Genomic DNA, 26,897 nt, shown 5'->3' with positions numbered 1-26,897 from the left:
TTTACCTGACAGCTGTAGTTTTAATGCTTTTTAGTGGAAACCAATGTGTACTAAATACAGGAACTTTCTGATCTAGGCGTTAGAAAGGATTTCCCTAGAGAAATAGATGCAATATATATATATATTTTATGATGCTATTAAGAGAGGCAGTTGCTCTTTACGGATACTATACAAAGTATGCACCCACAAGGAGACCTTAATTTTGTCGGTTAAATCAGGTGCATTTTATATATGTAGATCTGATCTAAGCATTTGGAGCAGCACCAACAAATCAATATCCCATTTTACATGTGATTTGATATTATCTTCCAGAATGACTCTTGTGTTTATAATAATGGATAAATCTCAGACTCAAATGTTCAACTCAAGCACCAAAGTGAGCACAGAAACCACAAAGTTTTTAAGCCATTTAGGAAATCAAAATCCATTTTTGCTTCTTGTCAGCACTAACGATCAGTCTGTGATCAAGGGTCAGGTCCTGGGTCTGTCACTCATGACAAAAATGTTTGAAAGATTAACTCAGCTGAAGCCAGTGAAAATATTCATGGTCTGATCATCACAGAATCACAGAATCTTCAGAGTTGGAAGGGACCTCTAGAGATCGTCTAGTCCAACTCCCCTGCTAGAGCAGGATTGCCCAGAGCACATCACTCAGGGCTGCATCCAGGCGGGTCTTGAAAATCTCCAGAGAAGGGGACTCCACCACCTCCCTGGGCAGCCTGTTCCAGTGCTCTGTCACCCTCACCGTAAAGAAGTTTTTCCGTGTATTTGAATGGAACTTCCTATGTTCCAGCTTGTGCCCATTGCCCCTCGTCCTGTCACTGTGAACCACTGAAAAGGGTCTGGCACCATCCTCCTTAAACCCACCCTTTAGATACTTATATGCCATTAATAAGGTCTCCCCTCAGCCTTCTCTTCTTCAGGCTAAAGAGTCCCAGCTCTCTCAGCCTTTCCTCATAAGGGAGATGCTCCAGTCCCTCAATCATCTTAGTTGCCCTTCGCTGGACCCACTCCAGCAGTTCCCTGTCCCTCTTGAACTGGGGAGCCCAAAACTGGACACAGTATTCCAGTTGTGGCCTCACCAGTGCAGAGTAGAGGGGGAGAATGACCTCCCTCGACCTACTGGCCACAGTCTTCCCTATGCAGCCCAGAATTCCATTAGCCTTTTTGGCAACAAGGGCACATTGTTGGCTCATGGATAATTTACTGTCTACCAGGACCCCCAGATCCTTCTCCTCAGAACTAATTCCCAGCAGGTCCACCCCTAACCTATACTGGTGCTTAGTATGACTCTATGCCGCTGATCACAACCCTCTGAGTCCTGTCACACAGCCAGCTCTCCATCCACCTCACCGTCACCTATCTAGGCCATACTTCCTCAGCTTCCTAATGAGGATGTTATGGGAGACAGTGTCAAAAGCCTTGCTAAAGTCAAGGTAGATGACACCTACGGCTCTGCCCTCATCCAGCCAACCAGTTATAACATCATAGAAAGCTATCAGATTGGTCAAGCATGATCTACCCTTGGTAAATCCATGTTGACCATTTCCAATAACTTCCTGTTCCTCTATGTGTTTGGAGACGACATCCAGAATGAGTCGCTCCATTACCTTCCCAGGGACAGAGGTGAGACTAACCGGTCTGTAGTTCCCTAGCTCCTCCTTCTTGCCTTTTTTGAAGATTGGAGTGATGTCAGCCTTCCTCCAGTCCTCAGGCACCTCTCCTGTTCCCCATGACCTTTCAAAGACGATGGAGAGTGGTCTAGCAATAGCATCTGCCAGCTCCCTCAGCACTCGCGGGTGCATCCCATCAGGGCCCATGGACTTATGAATGTCCAGATTGGCCAAGTGGTCTCTGACCCGGTCCTCCTCAACCGAGGGAAAATCTTCCTCTCTCCAGACCTTGCCCCTTGCCTCCAGGGTATGGGATTCGTGAGAGGCAGCTTTAGCAGTGAAGACCAAAGAAAAGAAGGCATTCAGTAGCTCTGCCTTCTCTGTGTCTTCCACCACTAGGGTACCCATCTCATTCATCAGTGGGCCTACATTTTCCCTAGTCTTCCTTTTTCTATTGATATACTGAAAGAATCTCTTCTTATTGTCTTTAACTGCAGTGGCCAAGCTGAGTTCTGATTGAGCCTTGGCCCTTCTAATTTTCCCCCTACATAGCTTCGTTATATCTTGACAATCCTCATAAGTTGCCAACCCCCTTTTCCAGAGAATGTAAGCTTTCCTTTTTTTCCTGAGGTCCAGCCAAAGCTCTCTATTTAGCCAGGCTGGCCTTCTTCCCCATCGGCTCGTTTTTCGAGACATGGGGATGGCCTCTGCTGTGCTTCTAAGAGCACCTGCTTGAAGTATGACCAGCCTTCCTGGGCACCTTTGCTCTTCAAAACTGCCTCCCACGGGACACTCTTGACCACGCTCCTAAACAGGCTAAAGTCTGCCCTTCGGAAATCCAAGGTGGCAGTTCTGCTGGCTCCCCCCCCTTGCTTCACCAAGAATTGAAAATTCTACCATTTCATGGTCACTGTGCCCAAGACGACCTCCAACCTTTACATCCCCCACAAGACCTTCTCTGTTAACAAACAGTAGGTCCAGTAGGGCACTTCCCCTAGTTGGTTCCTTCACCAAGCATCAGGCTACACGGTGCTAGTCTGGTCTCAGGAAGGGATGACTCCTGTCATCTGAAATTGGAATTTACTCCAAAGGGAAAGCTCTCATATCACGAGAAAAAAAAAAAAAAAAAAAGGTACAGTTAGAAGCAAATATTACTATTCCCAGAATAGTGCAATATGCAAGTACAGCTACCAGTATTTGTCTGTGAAAAGCAGAAATTTTGAAGCCGCTATAGAAATAAATAAGAATCATACCAAAGACTCATAACACTACCAAGAAACATGCTCAAAATACCGGTGTAGCAGATTGTGCACGTGCGCCAGGCCACTGTATATATCATTTAGCATAAAAAGACACAAAATATGTAAAAAGCATTTATCAAATTCAATATTTTATATATGCATTTGAAAAACAGAACATTAAAAAGCTCCTGACGTGTTCTCTTCAGATACTTGGTTGCTTTTGTGAGCTTGCATTTCAGTTTCACAATTATTAATACTCTCATTCTCTGGGATATAAGCAAAGCATCTTCCCCAGCCCTGCCCATCGCTATTACTTTACACAAAAGATTTCCAGTCTTTCTGTTATCAGTAATAAATAGGCACAAGTTGACATGTCCAAATTCCCTAAATTAGTTTAGGGAACGGGATATGGAGGGAAATTGCATATTATAAAAAAAAAAAAAAAAAAAAAAAAAAAAAAAAAAAAAAGTCATGTGAAGTTTTGATTCAGGAGTTTATTTCAGCCGACATAATCTCCAAACACGGTTGTGTATACTGAATTCTACTAAGCACCTGTCCACCTTCCAAAGGGGCTCTACTTTTTAGTGGAAAAACCTTGTGCAAACTGAAATATGACTTTAACATTTGAAGAATCTATGTAAGCACTAATATGACCCGATTTGAAATACTGGCATTCCAGTAGAAATCTACGACAAAGTCATCATTTCCCTTTTCAAACTGAAAAGGGTCAGAGCTAGAATTTGGGTTAACGGAAGCAGAAAGGCCACCGCAGAAAAGCCTGAGAAATCACTGCCCTACACGATTACATTTATTGAACAAACAAGACTGTTAGATACAACCACTCATTTATCCCCCCCAAATGAGTATCAAAATACATAACTAAAGCACTTTAAAGATCTCGCTGAAATGCACAAAAGCAGATAATGCACATAGGTTATTCAAGATAGGAGATACTTCGAAACAAAGAACCGAATAACTGATGAAAATTGGTCTTCTTTCACATGCTCTCACCTGTGAAACTGTTACCACAACCTAGGGGTAAAGGATGCCACCAACTTAAAACACAATGGTGAAATATAATTCTTTGAAAATTCTTCACTTTAGAAATTTCCAATGATTTCACATATTATACATTTTCTTCTCTGGTCATCTTTTCTCTGCTCAAAAGCCTTGAAGTCCTATCATCAATAGGCCTCATCAGCAAGCAGTGTTGAGGTTTTATGAAGAACAGTTGCAAGTAAATACCCCTGGCTATTTAAAAATTTACCTATAAAGCATCACAGTGAGGAAGTTTAAGTGGCCACTTTTGAAAAGATTGCTCTAAGGTAGTCACTGAGGATGGTCAAATGTGGCCTTCAAGTGAGTGGTTTACACCCAACGAACGTCGTCAGCAGCTATGCAAAGTGATGCCATCCCACGTGAGTACCAAAACCTGGCAAATTTTTCGGTTTGAACCTGTTCTTATCATTATATTAATATCTAACTGACATCCTAGGCTAATAGGGATTGAAAGTAAAAGGATTTAGCAAATTAAAGCTCTGAAAGTTGTTCCTCTCACAGAAGATGAGGAAACCCCATAATCAAGGTTCTTCCTTTGGTTTCCCTCTAAAACTTTAATTTCACAGGAGTTTTCACGAATAAAATACAAAACTTTATTATTTCAGGGAAATAACAATTTCAGTAATTCCCAGCTAAGAAGTACCATCATGACAGAATAACAAGTGTTTTCATGCTATTTTGAATTAATATTTCTCCTTCAGTAGTTGCATTTCTAAGGTGTACTAATTTTTTTCCATGTAAGAGTTAGCTAAAATGGCAATCCTGAACAATACCATGAAGCTATGCTGAAAACCTCTGAGGGCTATAGCATAATATACTAATTGACATTTCTAACTTGAGTTCCAGTTTATTATCCCATTAGCGTTTCCCTACTTTCTATGTAAAATACTATCATCCAAAAAATACTTCTCTGCTAGAAAGACCATTCATAATTTCAAAAGAATAAAAAAAAGCCAAAAAACCAGCCTCTGTAGGCTTACATTTATGCCAACAGGAATTTTGCTGTTTGGAAAAGCTTGCTGGAATCCAACCCAAATAACCGTGCGCTGGGCCCACGTGAGCCGACAGGCAGCTTTATTCGTCACTGTGTGACGGCGCAGTCAGCCCAGCTGCTAATTAGCAGTGCTTGCTGATGGCAAACAGACCACTTTAAAAAAATCTGTCCAAGCCAGTAATAATATATTACACTACATTTCTGTTTCCTAGAGTGGAAGTTACAGGGATCTTCCACTTAGAATTTCTTGGATAACATGACTGGCACCGAAATCTTCTGACCCAGATGAACTTTTTCTTTTACTTTATTTATTTATTTTTAAATTTTTACCCCAGGCCCCACAAACAGTTCTCCACCCTCTCAGCGCTGTGAGTAGGACTGATGCGCTCTTATTTACGTGGTGCGGTTCAGCGGTGCAAGTTTAAGTGAAAAATACCTTCCAGTTTGTTTCTGTGCAGCTTTGTTTTGAATTCACTCGGCATCATCGTGACTGAGCCAGCCACCAGCTGTGGTTTGTGGGAAGAAGCGCGCACGTGGTCTGCCTGGTTAGCCCTACCAGCTGCATTCATACCCCATTAAATAAGCCTTCTGCCAGCCTGGGTTGATGGTTGACTTCCAGAACCTCACCGTTGTAATGGCATGGATTTTACCATTGCCAGAGACATTTATTAATCAGACTCTGTAGCTATGATTTAAAACCTGCAGAAAACATCCATGTTATCACATGGTTGAGGAGGAAAAAATAAAGGAAAAAAACCAAACACCCAAAAGCAGAGGAATGCCTGGCAAGTGAAAGTCTCTACTTTGTTGAGTGGACACACCTTAAGGTATTTGTTCTGTACAAAAGAGAAATATTAACCAGCAAATGGGGTGTACTGGGATAAATAAATTACTGTGAGGCGGCTGGATGAGAATTTACAGAGCATTTACTTAGAACAGCTTGCTTTCGCTGACCCAGAGCAATGCAAGATGGCTTATTGCTCTCTCCTCTGGTCCCTCCATCGCACTACCGCAGGTTACGGCGCACAAACAAGTGCCATGGCAACCGATGTGCCTTTAATTGATATCCCGGCTTTCACAGAGGGCTGGATCGTACCTCATAAATCTGCACTTCAAACTTTTTAAACTAAAAGTATTTCAGCTATAAATGAAGCAGTGCCTTTTAAGAAGCATCTTTGATTTTTTTTTTTTTTTTTAAATTCACATTCTGCAGCAGCAATAGACCTTTCAACTCCCCCTTTTACACTCAGTCTCACCAAAATCAGCCACAAAAATTTCAGTCTCTACTGCACACGTGGACAGAAGGCGGCAGTTCCAGCCACAGGCTGCCTTGGATTTTCTTGGACTCCGTGCTAAGCAATGAAGGTTGCTGTACACGTACTCCTCGTTCTCCTGAGTAGATGGATGGGAGCAGGCAAGGCTTCAAGTCTGGACACTCACTAATTTGCTGGGTACAACTGACACAGCAAAAACATCTCCATTTGGTGTTGACTTAAGAAGGAGAAGCGGAGATGCATCCCCAGCCAAGACAAGGCTGAAGAAAAGGACTTTTGCTACTACTAAAGGCTACCCCAGGTTACTGCATCTCCTGATTGTCTCCAAAATGTACCTTCCACCCTTCCCTCAGGGCTGCAACTACACACACTCCCTCTTTGTACAAGTTAATCCTTCAGGATGACACGTCATTGCCTGCTTCTTTGGAAAATGCATTGTCATGACATAGATCGAGGTAAAATGAGTGCATGCTTATTTAAAAATAAAAATAAATAAAAAAAACCCCACCACACAAGGAAAACCTGATTAATTGGATAGCAGTGGTCAGTGAAGATCAGTTCCTAACTGAAAGTCATCCCCAGTGCAGCACAAACCACACTTCTGCTCATGTGGAGACCCGCTGGGTTCCCACACACGCCAAGGCCGGGCTACGGTGGGCGTGGGGGAAGCACCACAGCTTCTTCTAACCATTAAAGGCTCCGGTTCTTTAAGGAAGCCTGAACTTCCAGAGGGTCTCCCAAGGAGCACACTCAGAACGTCAAAGGACAATTCTGAACCCTATCCCTGGTGTTCAAGTTTAGTTTTTAACCATATGAAGGAATTGCTCCTCTGAAACCAAACTCACCAGGGGGTCATACGTCCGGACGCTGAGCTTTCCTTCATTCTGCTCTCTTTTATTTGTTTCTTTATTGCTCTCATTTTATTATTTAAAAATGCTGAGAGGTTAGAATGCTTAGAGTCAGATGGAGTCAATGTGGCAGGCTAATGTTTAACCTTAAATTAAAACCTCACAGATAAAAAGAGAGCGTACCACAGATTTCACAGCGAAGTCCCTCGCTGCGGCCCGCCTGGCAGAAGCATCGGTAGCACTTGGGTCTAAGTGCATTCAGCACCTTCCTAACTCATCCTTTGCTTATTTTTATTTCCTCCTTAGAAGAGAATTGGATTAAAAAAAAAAAAAAAGAGTCTCGAAGCTGAATGATCTTTCTGTTCATTATTTGTCATTGATGAGCTACAGATAAGCTGCAACTTTGCCGTCAACTGAGTTAATCTGTTCAGAGCAACAGCCATAAAAAGCCAGAACCCTCCATCAGAAAATCGTCCGACTGGTGCTATGTCAAACTTTGTAGCTCCAGAAGTCAAAAAATTTGTGGCTTGGGACTATGTTGTTTTTGCAGCGCTATTTTTAGTATGTGCTAGCATCGGGGTCTTTTTTGCAGTTAAAGAGAGGAAAAAGAAAACTTCAAAGGAGTTTTTAGTGGGTGGCAGGCAGATGACATGTGGACCAATAGCTTTCTCTCTCACAACAAGTTTCATGTCAGCAGTCACCGTTCTGGGGACACCCTCCGAAGTTTATCGCTATGGGGCATCCTTCGTGCTGTTCTTTCTTTCGTATGCGCTTGTCATCATTTTTACTGCCGAACTTTTTCTACCTGTATTTTACAGATCCGGCATTACAAGCACTTATGAGGTAAGTAAAAAATAATAAAAAGTGGCACTGCTCCAACGTAAGAGTCAGTATCGTGTATAGAGATATTTCTAGAGAAAAATCTGTCGGAAGAACTGGTTGCATTAATTGAAACTAGTTATTTATATTGCATAAGTTGAAAGCACAAATTAAGGGTCAGAACTCCTGTTAGGCGCAAAGACAGGACAAGGGTTGTGTAAACCCAGCACCAAATTAAGTTACACCTGGAAAATATTTTAAGTGTATCCAAATGCTTTTGATCTTATAAGTGACTATTCCGCTCTGGTTTAGAGAGCGGGTATTAAAGACGGACTTTCAGAAAAAAATTCAATAGTGTCCAATTCAGACTTGGTCTAGATCTGGCAATTTGGTCCAATTTCCTATAAAAGCGGACTAGCTGATATCTAAAAAGGTGAGGGGGGGAGGAAGGGATGAAGAGAAATAAGATGGCAGGTCTCCAAAAAAAAAAAAAAAGAAAAAAAGTCAGGGCTGCAGAATGAATTCAGGGATTCTCTAGGAAATTAAATGAACAATCTCTCAATTTTCTAGAGTTTTTGCTTGGCGTTCCTCCTGGAACACATGATTTTCTTCATATGACAGTTCAGCAGTAAAAAAAAAAAAAAAAATAATTAAAATAAATCAGTAGTCCTTGTGATGTTATTGCCAGGAGCACAGTGTGCAGCCCCTGCCATCTGCACACCCACAGGACAGCTCTTGAGCATTTGGGAATAGCCTTTTAGGTGCTTGAATCAACTGCCGCAAATTTGGTTGCTCCTGTTTGTGGGTAGTTATGTCTAAGCAAGAACTGGATGAAGAAAGCAGGCTTAGTTCACGAGGAGCTTCCCAATAACAGAAAGGCTGCCCAGGCTCTTTAAGGAGGGGTTTTGGTATTTGGAAATATTTCAGTTACAGGTCGGAAAAAGGGTAAAGTTTACCAGCTATACCCGTTGCCACAAGTAACTGCATTTTCTAGCTGGTTTTGATGCAAGGTCAAAGAATTAATTACTTCTCTCATCTGAACCACCAAAGGTGTCATTGTAGCCATAGAGTCCCTTCAAGCATGCTGGAAAGGTGACTCTGCTGTCTTCATTAACTATTTTCAGAAAAAAAGTCAAATTACATAAATTGGCTATTTATTTGTATGGAAAACTGTGGGGTTTCTTATGCAAGAGACACAACTGTGTCCAGCTGTCTCTGGACACGCTGTGTCCAGCTCTGGAGCCCTCAGCACAAGAAGGACATGGATCTGTTGGAGCGGGTCACGAAGATGATCAGAGGGCTGGAGCACCTCTCCTGTGAAGACAGGCTGAGAGAGTTGGGGTTGTTCAGCCTGGAGAAGAGAAGGCTCCAGGAAGACATTATAGCCCCTTCCAGTACCTGAAGGGGGCCTATAGGAAAGCTGGGGAGGGGCTGTTTGCAAGGGCATGTAGCGATAGGACGAGGGGCAATGGTTATAAACTAGAGCAGGGCAGGTTTAGATTAGACATTAGGAAGAAGTTCTTTACAATGAGGGTGGTGAGACACTGGCCCAGGTTGCCCAGAGAGGTGGTGGAGGCCCCATCCCTGGAGACGTTCAAGGCCAGGCTGGATGAGGCTCTGAGCAACCTGATCTAGTTGAAGATGTCCCTGTGTTGGACTAGATGACCTTTAAAGGTCCCTTCCAACCCAAGAGATTCTATGATTCTAAGAAAGATGAACATGAACAAAATTAATAAGAATCACAGAAGGTGGTTGGCCGTTCACACAGAAGGTTGGAAGAGGCCTTTAAGATCATTGAGGCCAACTGTATACCTAACACTGCCAAGTCCACCACTAAACCACATCCCTAAGCGCCACATCTGCGTGTCTTTTAAATACCTCCAGGGATGGTGACTCCACCACTTCCCTGGGCAGCCTGTTCCAAAGCTTGAGAACCCTTTTGGTGAAGAAATTTTTCCTAATATCCAATCTAAACCTCTCCTGGCACAAGTCGAGGCCATTTCCTCTCGTCCTATGACTTGCTACTTGAGAGAAGAGCCTGACACCCACAGCTTTGGAAGTACTATGCCCAGAGACTTGGAAAAGAGAGACTTGTACAGCCTGTGCCTGGTGTCTGCTGGGCAGCACATGGGACTATGGCCCAAGGAGAGACCCAGCCCACCGGAGCCTGTGTGGAAGGCTGCTACAGGGTTAGCAACACAGACTTAATTTTTTGGTCAACTCTAGAGAGACTCCAGGTGGTGACTCAGGTGTGAAATCTGGGCTTTTGGGGATCTACTCACCTCTGCAGTTGTATCATAATCAGGAATGACTTCCACCTGGAAGTCCATAAGAACACCAATTGCCTCTCTCTGTTGAGGATGTGCAGATCTGCCTTTAGACTGAGACACAGCACATGAGAAAACCAGCTTTGCTCAAACACTGTGAAAGCCTCTATGTTGCCGCTTCTCCACCTGCGCCACCACTGCTTTTTGTCACGACAGGAGTCAAACTATGCTCTTTCTCTTAGGGACGACCTCAAGTTTCCTCTTCATGTAGTTGGAATATATTTTCATTTAAAGTTGCAGTTTCTTTTCCTTGTAGCCCCTGCGCTCTTTCAGTTATTCCTGATACAAAGGAAATACCGAATACTGTAACCCAACGTATAATCTCTAGTACATTCTACTGATGAGAAAAATTCTTAAAATGTAATTATCGCTATATGCAATAACAATGATGCTCTCCTGTTCATTACTCATAGCAGTAGTGCCAGTTGCCACTAATTTTACTTGCATAGCAAGCTGTTACACAGGGCGAACAGAAGGTTAATAGTTGTGTCACAGATGGTACATGTGCAATTTACTAAGATTGCTCTTTTTCCTAGTATTTGGAGTTAAGATTTAACAAGATTGTCCGTCTTGCTGCAACACTGATCTACATCCTGCAGACGGTAAGACGACATTGAGTCTTTGATGATGTTAATGTCACTCAGCATTTATTTTGATGGACTCACCTCAGACTGCATGTTTTGTACAATGAGATGTTTTAATGAGTATTCTTTTTTCTTTTTTTTTTTTTTTCCACTTGGGCTGTGAATGTTAAAAAGAAAGAATGATTGCTTTCCTAACTTTCTAGCTTTCTCCTGTTGAGGATTAAAAACATAATTTCGGATGTCTTTGACACTTGGATGTCGTGCTGAACTCTCACAGCTTCTCAAATTCTTAGTTTCATTATGTTCCCTTGAAACCTTTCTCTTTCCAAATGAGTGGATTTTCTCTCGCTTGCGAAGCTAGAAGAGCTGTACTGGGGATGTTTAGTTCACCAGTTACCCATTTATGGCACCGAGGTGAAGCTATCCCATTTGAAAGCTGTTGCATGTGGCATCTCCTGGGGATGCCAGGTAGCTCCAGCCCCGTGATGGTCCCAGCAGGGACCATCTCAAAAGATTACAGTAGTTACATATTTGATGGAAAGATGGGATTTGATGGGATATTGGAAGACATTGCATTCTACGTTTAGTCCATTTTATTAATTCCAAAGCCTTTAGCAATAGATATAAATCCTTAATGATTTTCAGACTTTGTTTCTTCCCCTGTTCTGTCAGAACAGACATCTGAAGGGCATCGAATCGGCTACTTTGAAAGAGATTGGATGGAAAAAGGGAAGTTTATTTGGAAGATCAGTCCAAGTTATCTCTGAATCAATGTTTTTGTTTTCCTGAAAGCTCCTCTTTCCATTTGACTAGGATGTATTTGTCATCTAGTCATCTTAGCTATGGGTGAAATAAGTAATACCGAGAGAGATAATGGCCCTTTCATCAGAAAAGAATTAAATCAAAGTTTTTCATTTTGTAAAGGCTGAAATAGAAGGCCATATACAATACAAGTTGATCTAAACAAATCTCCAGATCTGGTATTTTGCTCTGAGCACCACTCTAAATAGCAGCCTTATCACTGAGCATTCACATACATATGGGTTTTTTTTTATCATGAACTTTTTCTCCTTCAGATCCTTTACACAGGAATAGTGGTTTACGCTCCATCCCTGGCACTCAATCAAGGTGAGTTCCCATGCCACACTACATGGCTACCCCAAATACCCACAACACAAGACAATCAGAATAACTAAACTGAGGAAAATAGATAAAGTTAAGTCCAAAAGAAAATTCCTTGAAGGTTCTGTAAGAAGGTTTTGGCCTGCACCTTGTAGCTCTGTATTTCTGACCGCCCGGATCTCCCTCTCGCGCGGAGCCCCGCGTTTGCTCTTCTGCTCTCCTTTGCACTCAGTAACCACCCGAAGAGGTTAGCAATGAACAATTTCTCAACATCCTGACAAAGTTCACAGTACGAGCTGATGATCCAAGACTCTATTCTGTACTTTGATTTCCCCCCTTCCCTGTCTCCCGGGTCCAGGTTCCCACAGGCACAACTCCATTCCCTGTTGCTGGAGCTGGATGCTGTGCTGCTGTCCGCGCGCTTCTTTAATTAATCTTTGCAAACCAGGCGCAAAGCGTCCATCATGACAGATGGGATCAACGATTTTATTGCCATAGGGCATACGGAATTGCCATGGCCCAACTCTTGATTTCACAAAAAAATTAGGATTAGGAAGAGGTTGGGAGGCTCTTTTCATTGTTTGTTATCTGAATGGCATCCAGTTTGTCCAATCCCACCTCTCACACAGTGCTGAGCTTCCTCCCTCTGGAGCTCAACTGAATTTTATGAGACAGTTCACGTCCATTATTAGGCCATACTAGCTTTGCAATTAAGGGAACTTTTACAAATAGATTTGCCCTCACACACTACGCCCGGTGGGAGAAACTTCAATATAAACCAAATCAAAATTTTTATGGCTTGTATACAGTCATTTTATGAAGTAAAACGAACATGCAAAATTGTTTTATTGCAGCACATTTTAGCATTAAACTGTTCCTAGTTGCAGGGAATGGAATTTAGTTTGGGCTTGTTTTATTTTCCTTAGGATTCTTTGGAAATCTCTGAAGAACTTGATTTCTCAAGAGAAAATTCTGGATTAAGAACAGAAGGAAAGCATTGCTTATAAAACTGTGTCCCATAGGAACGATGTTTTTCTTTGTGCAATTATTCTTCTTACATGTTACTTTTGCACGCTTGAAAGTTAGTTAAATCCAATTTGCAAGAAAGCAACAATGCAAAACAGTATCCAGTAGCGTTAAGAAACCTGAACAATTCCGCAAAGCTCTTAATAGACACAAAAGATTAAAATTAATAATTACTCCCATCCTTCTATGGCTAAAGAATCACAGCTTTTCTGTTGCCACCCCGATGACTTACCCCCATTTCGCTAACCGTTTGGTTTTCTTTGGTTTTACAGTCACTGGATTTGATCTCTGGGGCTCTGTAGTGGCAACTGGAATGGTCTGCACTTTCTATTGCACGCTGGTACGTAACAGGCAGAACCGAGCAGCTGGAACACAGATTGTTAATTCAACCATCCTTTATCCACGACAGGCTATCGCAGAGCGGCAGCTTCTAAATACAGTCCGAGTGACTGAAGTTTAAAGCAGTAGAATAGGAAGATAAATTTCTTTTAGACTCTGTGGTACAAGTAAGTCTATTTGGAGAAAAAATTATTTCCTCTCAAATCCTCTGCTGTACATCTCGAGGTTTAAACCAGACAGCTGGAGGCAGAGTCCAGATAAGGAAGCGATAACCTGCCCCTGCCATACTAAATCTTTTGAGAAGAAGATTCTTCTTATCTTCTACAAGTTATAGACTGGAAAACACTGTAATGAAAAAAGTGTCTCCCAGATCAAGAACAGGGTGATAAAGCCTAGGAAGGACGATCAACAGGTCACAGAAAGCTTTGCTTCTGAGTGGAAGCAACACAAGACTCTGGATTAGAAAAAAGATAAACATCGCAGTGGAAGCGATGGAGCCGTGGGGCTCAGGACACAACCTAAGTTCTGTTCTCATTACCACTGATGAATTTTTTTTTTTTTTTTTTTTTTTTTCAGTCCACCCTTGTTGAAAACCCTTATTATGTTGCTCTAGCACAGATTTGATCAAATACGAAAGTAGCTATGGACGAAAGACGAATTGCAAACTTTCTGGAGCTATTTTTCTGCGCTAGGCTAATTGCGGAGCCCTGAGCTCCAAGAATTGTCCAGAGCGTTACGGGAAGTACAAACACAGGCCGGCTTGCGTTCCCTAAGCTTTTGTTCCACACAGTGACATATCCTTCAAATACATATAAAAAAACCACATTTAACTGGAGGTCGAACATTCTCATATGGCTGTAGACAAACAATTGAGTCTCCATGTCGTTTTCTGATCTGCAAAAATAAAACCTCCATGGAAGAATATAAAGAAAGTTTAAGAAAAGGCTTGATTTGCTAGATGCTATACATACAGCTCATGAGCTCCTGAAATAAGGGGTCTTTCTACCTTTTGTTGTACTTGTGCAACAGGAAAGAAGATGAGAGCATGCAGTTTCTGTTTGTTTTAGGGAGGACTAAAAGCTGTTGTCTGGACAGATGCATTTCAAATGATCGTCATGGTGGCTGGCTTTGTGACGGTTTTGATTCGAGGAACTACTCTGAACGGTGGACCAACCAAGGTCTGGGAAGATGCCTATGAAGGTTCACGACTAAACATATTTGAGTAAGAAACAAATGGTGCAAACCTTTTATTTTTCCTTATTTAAGGTTTAGAAACCCTATCCTCACTAAGGCAAAAATGCTCAAGACTTATTATGCTACTGGTGAACAACCTCGGTGACTCAGAGAAGCCCATTCCCTATTTCTTCAGTTCTTGTGAACGCAGTTGACCTTCAGGAGAGCTTAACTCCTCTTTCTGTTACCCTCTTTCAAGAAATCAAAGCCCTGCTGAACTGAAAGGGAGCTTTGCCAGTTTTCTTTGTGCAGCTACAAACGCAGCCCCAGTTATTCCTTCCAATTGCATATCCGATATTTCATTTCCTATTCATAAAACTGAAGCTTCATTTTAAGAACACTCACCGCGGCAGCTAGCAGTGGTGCACCAATGCACTGGGGTAGCAGACTGACCTTCCTATGGCTCTTTGTGGCCTTGACTGAAAAGTTCATTGGTCCAGGCAAGTCACCGACAGGATCCAGCAGCAAGGTCAAATGTTATCTGCCGGGCGCATCAAGATCAGCAGAATTGCAGAGACGACAGATGCAAGACAGAAAGATGTACTTGTCCTGGTAAAAAATTACCAAGTAATGAAATTCTGTTGTTAAAAAAAAAAACAAAACAAAACAAAAAAAATGCTGCAGCTGAAGTGCTTTCTTGTAAAGGAAATAACACATCGTGATGATGTAACTAAAAGGTTGGAAGATTTTGAGAGTTTATTAAGCAGCTTTGCTCCTTGCGGAGGACGGGGTCCCAGGCAGGACAGTTTGCAGGTCTGTTGCTGCAATATGACACGGATCTGAAATCTGAGCATAAAAAGCCTTATAAATGTGATTTATCTCAACTAATTGGCCTTATGACTGAGTCTGTATGATATATGTTCATCCTGACTTGACTGTAATGTGTTCCAATATAGAAGTAAAAAACCTTCCAAATCTAAATCTAAACACAATAGATGTCATCTCTCCTGGAAAACAGTATTACTGATGTGGTGCTTCTTATTCAGAGGGTAGGACATACCAGATATTTCTGAAATATCACCTACCTCTTGCTAAATAAATGTGTGTTTAAATAAGTGAACTGAATTGCTTCTCCTTCTCTTTTCTAGCTTTGACGTCGATCCTTTGAGGCGACATACCTTTTGGACAATTGTTATTGGGGGAACATTTACATGGCTAGGGATCTATGGAGTTAATCAGTCCACAATCCAGAGATGCATTTCTTGCAAATCGGAAAAGCACGCTAAACTGTGAGTTACCTGCCATTAACCCATCCTAGCAATCAAACACACTGGTGTGGAGTTCTACTGACAGTCTGTCAGTTATGTTAAATAAATATCGCGATCCCGTTGGGTGGCAGTAAGCTAATTTTGCCCCGACGGTCTCACTTCCTCTGGCCCTAAACGGCATAAGTAAACGCAGAAAGAAAAACGGGTAGTTATCTACCTCTTGCAGTTTATTTAATTTGGGGTCAGGCTGCCGAATGAATCCTTGGAAGCAGAGTACAGAACAGACGCCCACACAGAAGTTGTCCTGCCTACAGCCTTATTGGGAAAATGTATTCGTTGGAACTGTATTTATGTTGTATTGCATTAAAAGTGGTTATTGGTTTAATGGGGCCCTATAGTACAAGTCACGAACTAAATAAAATGAAGTCACTAAGTTATTAAAATTCTAAAGTAGAAGAATAATGGTTGGAATCAATGGCAAAGAACCACATGAATCTTCACTATTTAGACATGTAGGTCTCCAGCCTGCTTCCTTAAATTCAGCATTAGCACGTGCTTAGACACACATTTTGCTAAACAATCAGATTTTTTCATACATCTAGTGCTAATTTGTTGCCCGTTTGGCTAAAGCATAAATTTAATTTTTTTTTTTTTTAAATTTATGTGGTAATTTTTTTCCTTCTTCAATCAGTTAGCTTTTTTGCTAACTAATTATTCTTAAGGTCATGACGGATTATATGAATCTATCCTGTTGAAATTCAAGCTCTGAAAAATGTTTGGAAGTCACAACAGCGAGAACGGCACTAGTAACGAGCCCTGAAAGACCTTCTGGTCCCAGCAGCACAGCTCTGAACTGGCCTGGGCAAGAGATGTTGAGTAAGGTGATGCCCAAACACAACGTAGGCTCTATACAACCTGGCAGCTCTCGGGAGCTACCTGACTACTGAACCGCAGCACACAACCTCCCCAGCGGCTGCTGCCACCCACATCCATTTCACTGAATAGTCAGAAAAACCCAACCGAGCGTGTCGCTTTGCAATAGCAGCGTGGCAACCGCGACAGGATCCACGCAGAACAAAACTCCGCCTGCCTTAAAGGGAGAACAGCAACAACAACTCCCGACAGACAAAAAGCTGCTCTCGCGGGGGACGGGAGGGACAGACCCAGCGCTCGGCGCGGCCCATCCTGCCTACAAGCTACTTGCCTCTTCCAGCTGTGGAGAGTTACCTAGAGCCTTTCTTCTGGCATAAAGTGGCTGTATTTTTCCATAGTTTTTTGAAATCAGTAGCACATACAATTTCTTACCCTGATGATGCCTTTAAGAAATTATATAGCTAGCTTTGATTAAGGTGTGTCCCTGAAAAAGTTAGAAATAACTAACTTGTAACAGCTTTTCTATATTTATCTTCTATTAAACAGAGTTTCTCTCCTGTGTTCTAGGGCGCTTTACCTGAATTTGTTGGGACTTTGGACAGTCCTGGTGTGTGCAGTATTTTGCGGCTTGGTGATGTACTCTCATTACAAGAGCTGCGACCCTTGGACCGCCAGTTTCATCTCAGCACCTGACCAGGTACAGATACCCATTAGTATAATTAGGAGCTGCTTTGGGCCCAGACGTAGCGTGTATAGAGACAGCTGAAGCATTGTGAGATGCTTTATGTCCTTTCAGTGCTCAGGCACTGAGGTGGTTACCGCATCAGGGCTAGAACATACCTATTCTGGCACTACTGCAGTACTAACCTGGTTGATCGCTTCTGCCAAACGACATCCCCTTAGCTCAAAATCTGACACCTCTTGTTCATTGGAACAAAACCGGAATTTAGCAACATGCTCAGAAGCAGCTACCAAGATGATTAGGGGACTGGAACACCTCTCTGATGAAGAAAGGCTGAGGGACTTGGGTCGTTTCAGTCTGGAAAAAAGATGACTGAGGGGGATCTTATCAATGCTTATAAATACTTAGAGGGTGGGTGTCAGGAGGATGGGGCCAGGCTCTTTTCAGTGGTGCCCGGGGACAGGACAAGAGGTAACAGGCCCAAACTTGACCATAGGAAGTTCCATCTAAACATGAGGAGGAACTTCTTTCCTTTGAGGGTGGCAGAGCCCTGGCACAGGCTGCCCAGAGAGGTGGTGGAGTCTCCGTCTCTGGAGACATTCCAAACCCGCCTGGACGCGTTCCTGTGCCACCTGCTCTGGGTGACCCTGCTCTGGCAGGGGGTTGGACTGGATGATCTCCAGAGGTCCCTTCCAACCTTACCATTCTGTGATTCTCTTCCATTACCCAGGAAAATCTTAACTAATTGCTTGTGTTGCTCTTGTGCTCCCTCTACCCCAGCTCATGCCCTATTTTGTTATGGACATTTTTTCTTCGATGCCAGGAGTCCCGGGACTGTTTGTCGCCTGTGCATTCAGTGGAACGCTAAGGTCTGTGAATCTGAAATGACATTTTAGCTGCGTACCATTGACTTCTTGAGGACCCAGGAGGACATTAAAACATGAAACCCTAAGAAAAGCCCAGCTGTTTTTCTTAAAACGTTCTAGGAAGCAATAGTAGTGCTTTGCTGAATTATGTTATATTTATGCCAAAGTCTACCTCCACTTCTCCAGTATCTTTTTTTATCACATATACATTTTAGAATAATATTGTCAGTACAGGCAATAGAGTAGAAAACAGCTCAGCTTACTGAAATACCTTTGGAAGCTACTCATGGCAAAATTGCCTTTACTTAACCTGACTGCCACAATATCCTAGGTAAGGATAGAGAGCTTTTCAGGAAGCCTCTCTGCACATGAAACAGTTAGACCAGGAAAAGAGACGTCTGCACAGAGAAGTTTTAGAAACTGTGTGTTCTTTGGGGGAGTGCTGCACGCTTTTGTAGTTTCTACCCTCTACAGGCCAAACGCCATCACTTCATAGGGCACAAGAAAGAGAGAAGAATCAAGTTCACAGTGACATTACCCAAAAGCCATACAGCCAATCTCCAACAGGCTATTTATAAAGACTGCTATCTGTAGAAAAAGCGAGAGCGCTATTAAAACAGGAAGAAAAGTGAAAAAACCCTAAAAAAAAAAAAAAAACAAAACCCTGCACAAAGGCCACTGTCTGCTCCTGGCAGGAGACTAAGAGAACAGTTAGGGGCACCGAATACCAAATGCTGTGCTGTAGGTATTGCCACAAGTTCACAGAGATAGTATTCGCCAAGTAGTCACCTAGCTAAAAGTCAGAGTATTCCTATTCCATATTTTTCAGTAAGGACAGAAAATAGACCAGACATTTAGTGGAAGAACAGGGTATCGCTAGTGGTGACCGAACTTTGATTTGTAAGGCAGTAATATTTTTATTCCGGAACATTTCTGTATTCTGAAGGTCTTTGCAGCGTGGTAGACTGAAGGGTCAATCAGCATGAATTTTCATCTTGTTCTGTGCCAGCCTGAAGCAGGGCCCCTAGCAATCACAGAAGGGACAGACACCTCACCAGCATTATACATGAAAAATACTCTTCGGGAACTGTACATTTTATAGTATTAATGCTGAACAAGAGGCAGCATTACTCTATAAATACAACTTTATTTCAGATCATATTGCTTCCTACTTAGCATTCTTCTCCCTTTCTACAGCACAGTAGCTGCCAGCATCAACGCTTTAGCAACTGTTACCTTTGAAGACTTGGTCAAGAAAGGTTTCCCAAACCTCTCTGAGAAGATGAGCACATGGATCAGCAAAGGCTTATGTAGGTACCCCAGGTGGGATCCATTTGTTTAACAGCAAAGGCGTCCACCCCCCTCAGCTGCTATTATAATAGGAGAAAATAGGGCAGGAATTCATATACTCGGAGCCTCGAGAGTCTCAGGCTCTCAGCTGGCTCCGAGAGCAGCTCTGTGAGTAGTGAAGGACACTGCCTGGTGACGCTGCTTCAGAAATACACTTGTGCTTCAGAAATCACAGGATCACAGCCCTTTATAAACTCCCATGATGGACGTCAGCACGATGCATCAGGAAAATGAAGCACGTGCACTATACGGTGCACTCCTCAAAGTCCTTTGAAAAGTTTTGTCTACAGAAAATACTGGGGAATACTGTGGGATTTTCCTTACAATGCTACAATCAAAGAATATTATTGTGGTTATTACCACAAAATTCTATAGCAGCATTACTAAATATTACTGTTTTTTAGTAGTACAATAAGACATTTCTGTTCAAACTCAGAGCATCGCCTACGTAGGTTGTTCAGTTCTCAGAGAAAACTAAAAATGTAAAAACACAAATGAGAAGCAGACCATCAAAAAAGATCAAGCATCCAAAGCAGTTTAAGATACTTGTTTACTAGTACTGCAGTAGTACATAACCCTTTTATAAGTATTGTAATAATACCATACCCTTTTCTGATCTGTGAAGATCACAGAACCTCCTCTGTTCCTGCTTTTCTACACACAGGATCTAGAAAGATAATTTTAACCTCCAAAAGCAAGGTGTGCCAGCACAGAAGATGAGGTTTGGTTGACGTTCCTCAAGACTGCTACATACAGAGTTTTGTCTACCACAAAGTTAAAACTCGTGCCAGAGGAAGAAAGCCACGCTGTTTATCATTGCTCGATTCATTCGTTAGATTATTTTAAAAGCGTTATTTAAAGGCAACAGAAATGGAAACATTTCTACATGAGGCATGACTTCTGAATTAAATTTCGCTGCTAAGTTCTGTTTCATAAGCAAAACCAACCAACAAAAAACCCATCAAGACTTCATGCAAGACGCTGCCAGGTGCTTAATGGGCTGTTTTAAACATCAAAGCCCAAAGCGCAAAATCCTCCAGGCTGCCTGGTCACTTCGGACACTAGATGAATTAGAAATTGTCCACACTATTAACCAGCACTGACAACCTCCCTGCCTGATCTTTTCCAGGTATATTATACGGCATCCTGTGCACGTCAATGGCTGCAGCAGCATCGCTGCTGGGAGGAGTCGTGCAGGTATCTCCTGCTTCAGAAACGCAGTGAACTGAACATGAATGAACAGAAACGCAATGACCTGAACACCACTGACGTCCCTGGGGACTGCTAGCTTACCTGAACAATCCCCGTGGACGCTCTGCTGAGAGGAATAACCAGGAAAATAATAATAATTAAAAAAAAATATCATAGAATGTGTTGGGTTGGAAGGGACCTTTAAAGGCCATCTAGTCCAACCCCCCTGCAGTGAGCAGGGACATCTTCAACTAGATCAGGTTGCTCAGAGCCTCATCCAGCCTGGCCTTGAACGTCTCCAGGGATGGGGCCTCCTCCACCTCTCTGGGCAACCTGGGCCAGGGGCTCACCATAAATCACTCAACTCCCTCACTATTTGCTCACTGCTGGGAACCAGTACTGAGGAGCGTGATTCTTTCTTCAATTGTGCACTGTTGGTCCCTTCTCCCCCACCTTTTCCCACTGAAAAATTACGGACCAGAGGCAGAACCGTGCATGCTCCCTCCAGCTGCTGCGATCTCTAAGCCCCTGTCTCTTTCTCTGCATCCACAGGCTTCCCTCTCCATCCACGGGATGTGCGGGGGGCCCATGCTGGGATTATTTACCCTGGGAATTGTGTTTCCTTGTGCTAACTGGAAGGTAAGAAAAAAATAATTCTATCCTTATCTAAAAGGAAATCTCTGGGTGTTATTTGGTTAAAACTCCATCTTGAAAATTATTTGGGTTTTTTAGATTTATTCTCTAGGCTGCTTTTCAGATTTAGAGCCTGAGGAGTCCAGGTTTTTTAAGGAGTTATTGTTATTTCTGAGCTTTTTCTCTTTCATTAAAAAGAAAAAAATAAATATTCAATACTTGCCCCAGCTTATATTCACCTTGGGACGCACAGAATGATTTCGGTTGCTCTGCCTTTGCCAGCTCAGGCAAAACACAGTTTCATATTGCCCCATGAGCGGTCCCATTGTGTCTACCCAGAAGTAAAACTAAACTCTGCATTGCTGTTTTGATCATCATCAGCTTTGCTTCAACTTTTATTATTGGAAGGCAATAAATCACCATGTTTTATACCTTGGTTGAGAGAGAACAGAACTGATTTACACAGACGCAGACCATAACCCATCACCACCTCCTCCTGCCCAATTCACGTTCACCAAGAAGCGCTTCCCACCCATCATCTTTAACGTTGTCTTTCCATACCTGCCAAGGGTGCTACCGGAGGCCTCTTAGCTGGCATCACCTTAGCCTTTTGGGCTGGTACGGGCTCCTTCATCTACCCTGCGCCACCGATAAAGTCCATTCCTCTGCAACTGTCGACTCTCAACTGCACGCTGGCCAACAGCACCGAGGCGCTGGCGACAGCAGCTCCCACGGCGACCCCAGACAGGTTATTTTCCCCTATCCTTACCACAACAGCTTGCGTTTTGGCAGGGTGTGTGGGGTGCAGCTGGTAACCGCCGAGCGGGCCGGGAGCACGGGTCATACGCTGACTGCGGCACGAGCTGAATTCTGCTGACGCAGTCAGGAGACGTGAACATACCCGTTCGTCATCACTAGCTGCTTCCTTCCCTTTTGTCACCTCTTCACAGACCTTTCCTGGCAGACACTTGGTACTCTCTGTCCTACCTGTACTTCAGTGCCATCGGCTGTCTCGGCTGTGCCATCACAGGGCTGCTGATAAGCTTTGTAACAGGTTGGTGCGCAATATATCTTTCTATCTGTGAACGCTTTTGCACAAGAATCTGACTCAGCTTTTAAAAGAGCTTTACAAAACTCCAGCGAGCGGCTCATGAGACACAGACTCAGGAGAGAAATCATAGAATGGTTTAGTTTGGAAGGAACCTTAAAGACCATCCAGTTCCACCCCCCTGCCATGGGCAGGGACACCTCCCACCGGACCAGGCTGCTCCAAGCCCCATCCAGCCTTGAACACCTCCAGGGATGGGGCAGCCACAGCTTCTCTGGGCAACCTGGGCCAGGACAGCGGGCTCCGATCCCGCTCGCCCCCCACCTCATGCTCTGAGGCTCCCAAGGCTCCCACCTAGCTTTCCACAGAACCACAGAATCACCCAGGTTGGAAGGGACCTTTCAGATCATCGAGTCCAACCATCAACCCAACTCTGACAAAAACCATCACTAAACCACATCTCTGAGCACTGTGTCTGCCCGTCTTTTAAATACCTCCAGGGATGGTGCCTCAACCACTTCCCTGGGCAGACTGTTCCAATGCTTAATAACCCTTTCAGTGTGAAAATTTTTCCAAATATCCAGTCTAAATCTCCCCTGGTGCAACTTGAGGCCATTTCCTCTTGTCCTATCGCCTGTTACTTGGGAGAAGGTACCAGCCCTCACCTCTTCTAGACTTAGATATCATTATTTTCCCCTTTCAGGACCTACTAAAGGAGAAGACATCCCCCCAGTGTTAATTAAGCCAGTCTGCAACCTGTTTTGCTTTTGGTCCGAAAGTCTCAAAGCTTCCCTCTGGTGCGGCGTGCGGCACGACAGCCAGGAGGTGAGTACCCGAACCCATGGCTCAGCCCCGCCGGGGCCCGGGGGCGCTGGGTGTACGCGCTCGTGTGCGCCTGAGGACGCATGCCGCGCAGAGAGCGGGCCAGCTTTCCGCAATCACTCCTTAAAGTTACGCAAGGGATGTCGTACAGGCACCACGGACGGGAAATGAGATCAGCCAAACCCTCCTACTCAGCATTAGTCAGGAATAAGTTACCGATTTCCCCTGTTTATCCAGCACAGGGGGACTCGGGGTCTCCGGAGACAAACAGCCCTGGGGACGGCCAGCAGCCCATGAAATGGGGGCTGACCTCCCTCTCCCTGCTCCGGCAGCCGAGCGGGGACAAAACCGCCCTTTACACCCCAGAGAGCAGTTCACCCAGCTACAGCCTCCTCCCACCCAGCACAGAGAGAAAGACTTTAGCACTCACACGTCCACGAAGCTCTCCTGCTGCTGCCACCCTCACCTCCAGGCCTGGCAGGGCTCCTCCTTCCAAGGTTCCTCCTCCCCAGGGCCACACACCAGCACCTGGGGGGCAGCTGCCGCCCACCTCCTCCTCCACGGAAACAGGACCAGCTCTCCCCCAGGTGTCTCAGGGCTTCATAGCTCCTTAACAAGCCACGAGGAACGAGCACCTCATTTTCTTGCACTGCTGCAACAGTTTGCAGAAAAACAACATTGCTCCACCTTAGCCGAATCTGCTAGGTTTAGGGCAGGGACGTGAAGCAATATGTGTGTTTTCAGCTCCTTTAGAGTACACTACGGGTACCTTTAAATCGTGAAAGTAGTCTTTCAGCTGCGAGGCTCACAGCAAGGCAGAAGGTGTCCCTCCACCCAGCCTGCACTTTGTTTGACGTGGAAGGTGATGGTTTAACGTGGAGAGCAGCTGTGGCTCTGGATTTGCTTCAGCTGGTTCGCTTGGCTTTTAGGTGCTGGACATCAGAACTTTTCTGGAGAAAAATAAAATCACCTCAATAAAAGCAGGAAAAAAAAAATCACATATGCCTTTATCCCCTTTTAATTTGCTTAAAATGTAGAATAACAGCATTAATCAAGTAGCTGCAATGTGAGACCACTGAGGCCAGCATAGGCCAGACAAAATCCCAATCCATTAAAATGTAGATAAATAGGCAAATGAAAAATTCAAGTGATTGTGAGTGCACTGAGGGCACGTTTCAAGACTTACACAGGAACAGAGGAGTTGTGAGAAGTGGTTTTTGTTGCTTTTGGCAAAGACTTTCCATGGGGGAATGAGAAGATGGTTGCGTACGGAGGGGCCGCGCACTAAGCAGTGCCTGTTTGTGGCTCTGACAGTCATTTCATGTAGCGCAGTAACTCCTCAGGTTTGTAAGGAAGGATGTCAAAATTTCAAAATGCAACAAGATGCCCTTCAAGCGAAGGAAAAAAAGCAGCGAATACAGGCTTCAAACTACTAGGGTTTTTTCTTTCCTTTTTTTCAGGTGGACTTTGAAAAAAATCTGCCTGAAGTTATTGCAAATGAAACTGGAACAGATGACACCTTCAAGAATAACATCAACAAAGAAAACAAATGCCAGTTCCCTGGTTACAATCCCGAGGAAAAATCCTATACTAACATGAACAGAGAATCTCGCCTCTAGAAACTGAGGGACGAGGGTCATTTAATCAAACTTTATTTCTCCAGCTTCAGAAATGAAGAGATCTTTTTACTGTAGATGACCAAGAGGGAACAATTGCTCTCTATAGCAATAAAGGCCAGATTTTTATTTATGAATTTCATGACAGACGTGGGAAATCATCGGCCAAAGGGGGTTTGGGAAGCAGGACTATTTCAGAAGAAATGTTTCATGAATCTTCTCGTGGAAGCTCCTGCTCGGAAGGAGCCGCAACACGTCTCTATCACACGTTTTGTTCAGTAACTACTCATTGAAGGGAAACGTGCAAGGGTGAACTTGAGATAAAGCAAGACTTTGGAGAAGTTCCTGAGGTCTCTCACTAGGGCGAGAGTGTGAACTGCCCTCTGATGGAGGGGAGAGGAGGGAGGTCAGGCTGAGCTACCTTCGGCCCGTTCCTAGGTATCGCAAAAAGCCTCCTCACAGGAACGTTGTATAGACCAGACTGGTCTTTGAGTGACTGAGTTAATGGTGTTTGCTTCCTCTGTGGAACTCAGATTTCTTTATAACATCTTATTGTAAAAGCTATAGGAGAGAGCAACAAATTTTACTTCGAATTCAGGATAGTTCTTTATCCGTGTTAGTCTTGGAAAAACACCCTTTCAGCTCAAAAAGATCCACCTACTACCTTTATGCAATAACAAAAATAAAATGACGTTTGATGATGATGCCTCCTAACTGGTAATCCATGCCGAATTTTGAAAAAAGACACATAATTAGGCAAAATAATCTGTCGGGTAAAAGGACTCAGTCTTTAGCAGTGGAAGTAGCTGTTCCCTGGGCACCCAGCCTCGTGAGCTAGGAGACAGGGAGGGGAAGCTGAATGAGGTCATCACAATTAAAGAGGAAGTGATCAGTGACCTGCTACGCCGCTTGGAGGCGCACAAGTCTATGGGACCGGATGGGTTACATCCAAGAGTGCTGAAAGAGTTGGCAGATGTGCTCGCCAAGCCACTTTCCGTGATCTACCTGAAGTCATGGCTAACTGGGGAGGTCCCAATGGAGTGGAGGGTAGCAAATGTAGCGCCCATCTACAAGAAAGGCAGAAAGGAGGATCGGGGAAACTATAGGCCTGTCAGTCTGACCTCAGTAGCAGGGAAGGTCATGGAGCAGATCATTTTGAGTGCCATTATGAGTCATATAATGGACAAGCAGGGGATCAGGCCTAGTCAGCATGGGTTTATGAAAGGCAGATCCTGCCTGATGAACCTGATCTCCTGCTATGACAAGATGATCCGATTATTGGATGAGGGAAAGGCTGTGGACATTGTCTACCTAGACTTTCGAAAAGCATTTGACACTGTCACCCATAGAATTCTCATGGAAAAACTGGCTGCAGAGGAGGGCAACGAAGCTGGTGAAGGGCCTGGAGAATAAATCTTATGAGGAGTGATTGAAGGAGCTGGGACTGTTTAGTTTGAGGAAGAGGAGGCTGAGGGGAGACCCCATCACTCTCTACAACTACTTGAAAGGACATTGTAGAGAGGTTGGTGCTGGTCTCTTCTCACAGGTAATTAGTGATAGAACAAGAGGAAATGGCTTCAAGCTGCAACAGGGTAGGTTTAGGCTGGACATTAGGAAAAAATTCTTCACAGGAAGAGTGGTCAGACACTGGAATAGGCTGCCCAGGGAGGTGGTGGAGTCACCATCCCTGGATGTGTTTAAGAGTCATTGAGATGTGGTGTTGGGGGATATGGTGTAGGGGAGAACTTTGTAGAGTGGGGTTGATGGTTGGACTCAATGATCCCAAGGGTCTTTTCCAACCTGAATGATTCTATGATTCTATTCTATGACTTGGAAGAAGGTACCTAGTCCACTAAGTACTCTATTTCAGTGAAAAGCATTTCCTCTAAAGCTTGCCTGTTGTAAATCAAACGCAACAGACCACCTCTCACCTAGATGAATTTCGTGATGTAGTTTTTTGGATGAGCGCATTTGTTTTTAAACAAAACTCACCGTTGAACGAAACGGATAGAATGAAAATATCAAAGACCGCTCAGTTATAGACCCTGCTGATATTTAGCTGGTAATTGCTTTGAAGAACCCAGCTATCGCTTTTGCTTTACCAGCAACCATCTTTGTGATGTAGATCT

The 26,897-nt window shown here is 43.7% G+C and overlaps 1 protein-coding gene across 1 annotated transcript; it reads left to right on the top strand.

Annotated features, from left to right (window-relative positions):
- Positions 1-7,240: 7,240 nt before the first annotated feature.
- On the top strand, positions 7,241-25,482 carry SLC5A12 (solute carrier family 5 member 12). Its single transcript, XM_063333837.1, has 15 exons — positions 7,241-7,872; positions 10,712-10,777; positions 11,836-11,887; positions 13,180-13,247; positions 14,314-14,468; positions 15,568-15,708; positions 17,128-17,257; positions 18,023-18,111; positions 19,306-19,418; positions 20,588-20,655; positions 21,202-21,288; positions 21,852-22,030; positions 22,233-22,336; positions 23,034-23,155; positions 24,613-25,482. Exons 1-15 carry the CDS (start codon positions 7,516-7,518, stop codon positions 24,769-24,771), a joined length of 1,890 nt encoding a protein of 629 aa, XP_063189907.1. The 5' UTR covers positions 7,241-7,515; the 3' UTR covers positions 24,772-25,482.
- The last annotated feature ends 1,415 nt before the right edge of the window (positions 25,483-26,897 follow it).

The sequence above is a fragment of the Chroicocephalus ridibundus genome, chromosome 4, assembly GCF_963924245.1.
Source record: "Chroicocephalus ridibundus chromosome 4, bChrRid1.1, whole genome shotgun sequence".
In the NCBI taxonomy this organism is placed as follows: Eukaryota; Metazoa; Chordata; class Aves; order Charadriiformes; family Laridae; genus Chroicocephalus; species Chroicocephalus ridibundus.
Note: the sequence above shows the minus strand (reverse complement) of the source record. Positions and strands in the feature narration are given on the sequence as shown.

What these genes read in the sequence shown, in the direction of transcription:
- SLC5A12 (XM_063333837.1), top strand. Translation starts at nt 7,516, where the DNA reads ATGTCAAACTTTGTAGCTCCAGAAGTCAAAAAATTTGTGGCTTGGGAC. An exon ending in CCCACGGCGACCCCAGACAG is followed by an intron (nt 22,031 to 22,232) that starts GTTATTTTCCCC and finishes ACCTCTTCACAG; the next exon opens with ACCTTTCCTGGCAGACACTT. An exon ending in GCTGATAAGCTTTGTAACAG is followed by an intron (nt 22,337 to 23,033) that starts GTTGGTGCGCAA and finishes TTCCCCTTTCAG; the next exon opens with GACCTACTAAAGGAGAAGAC.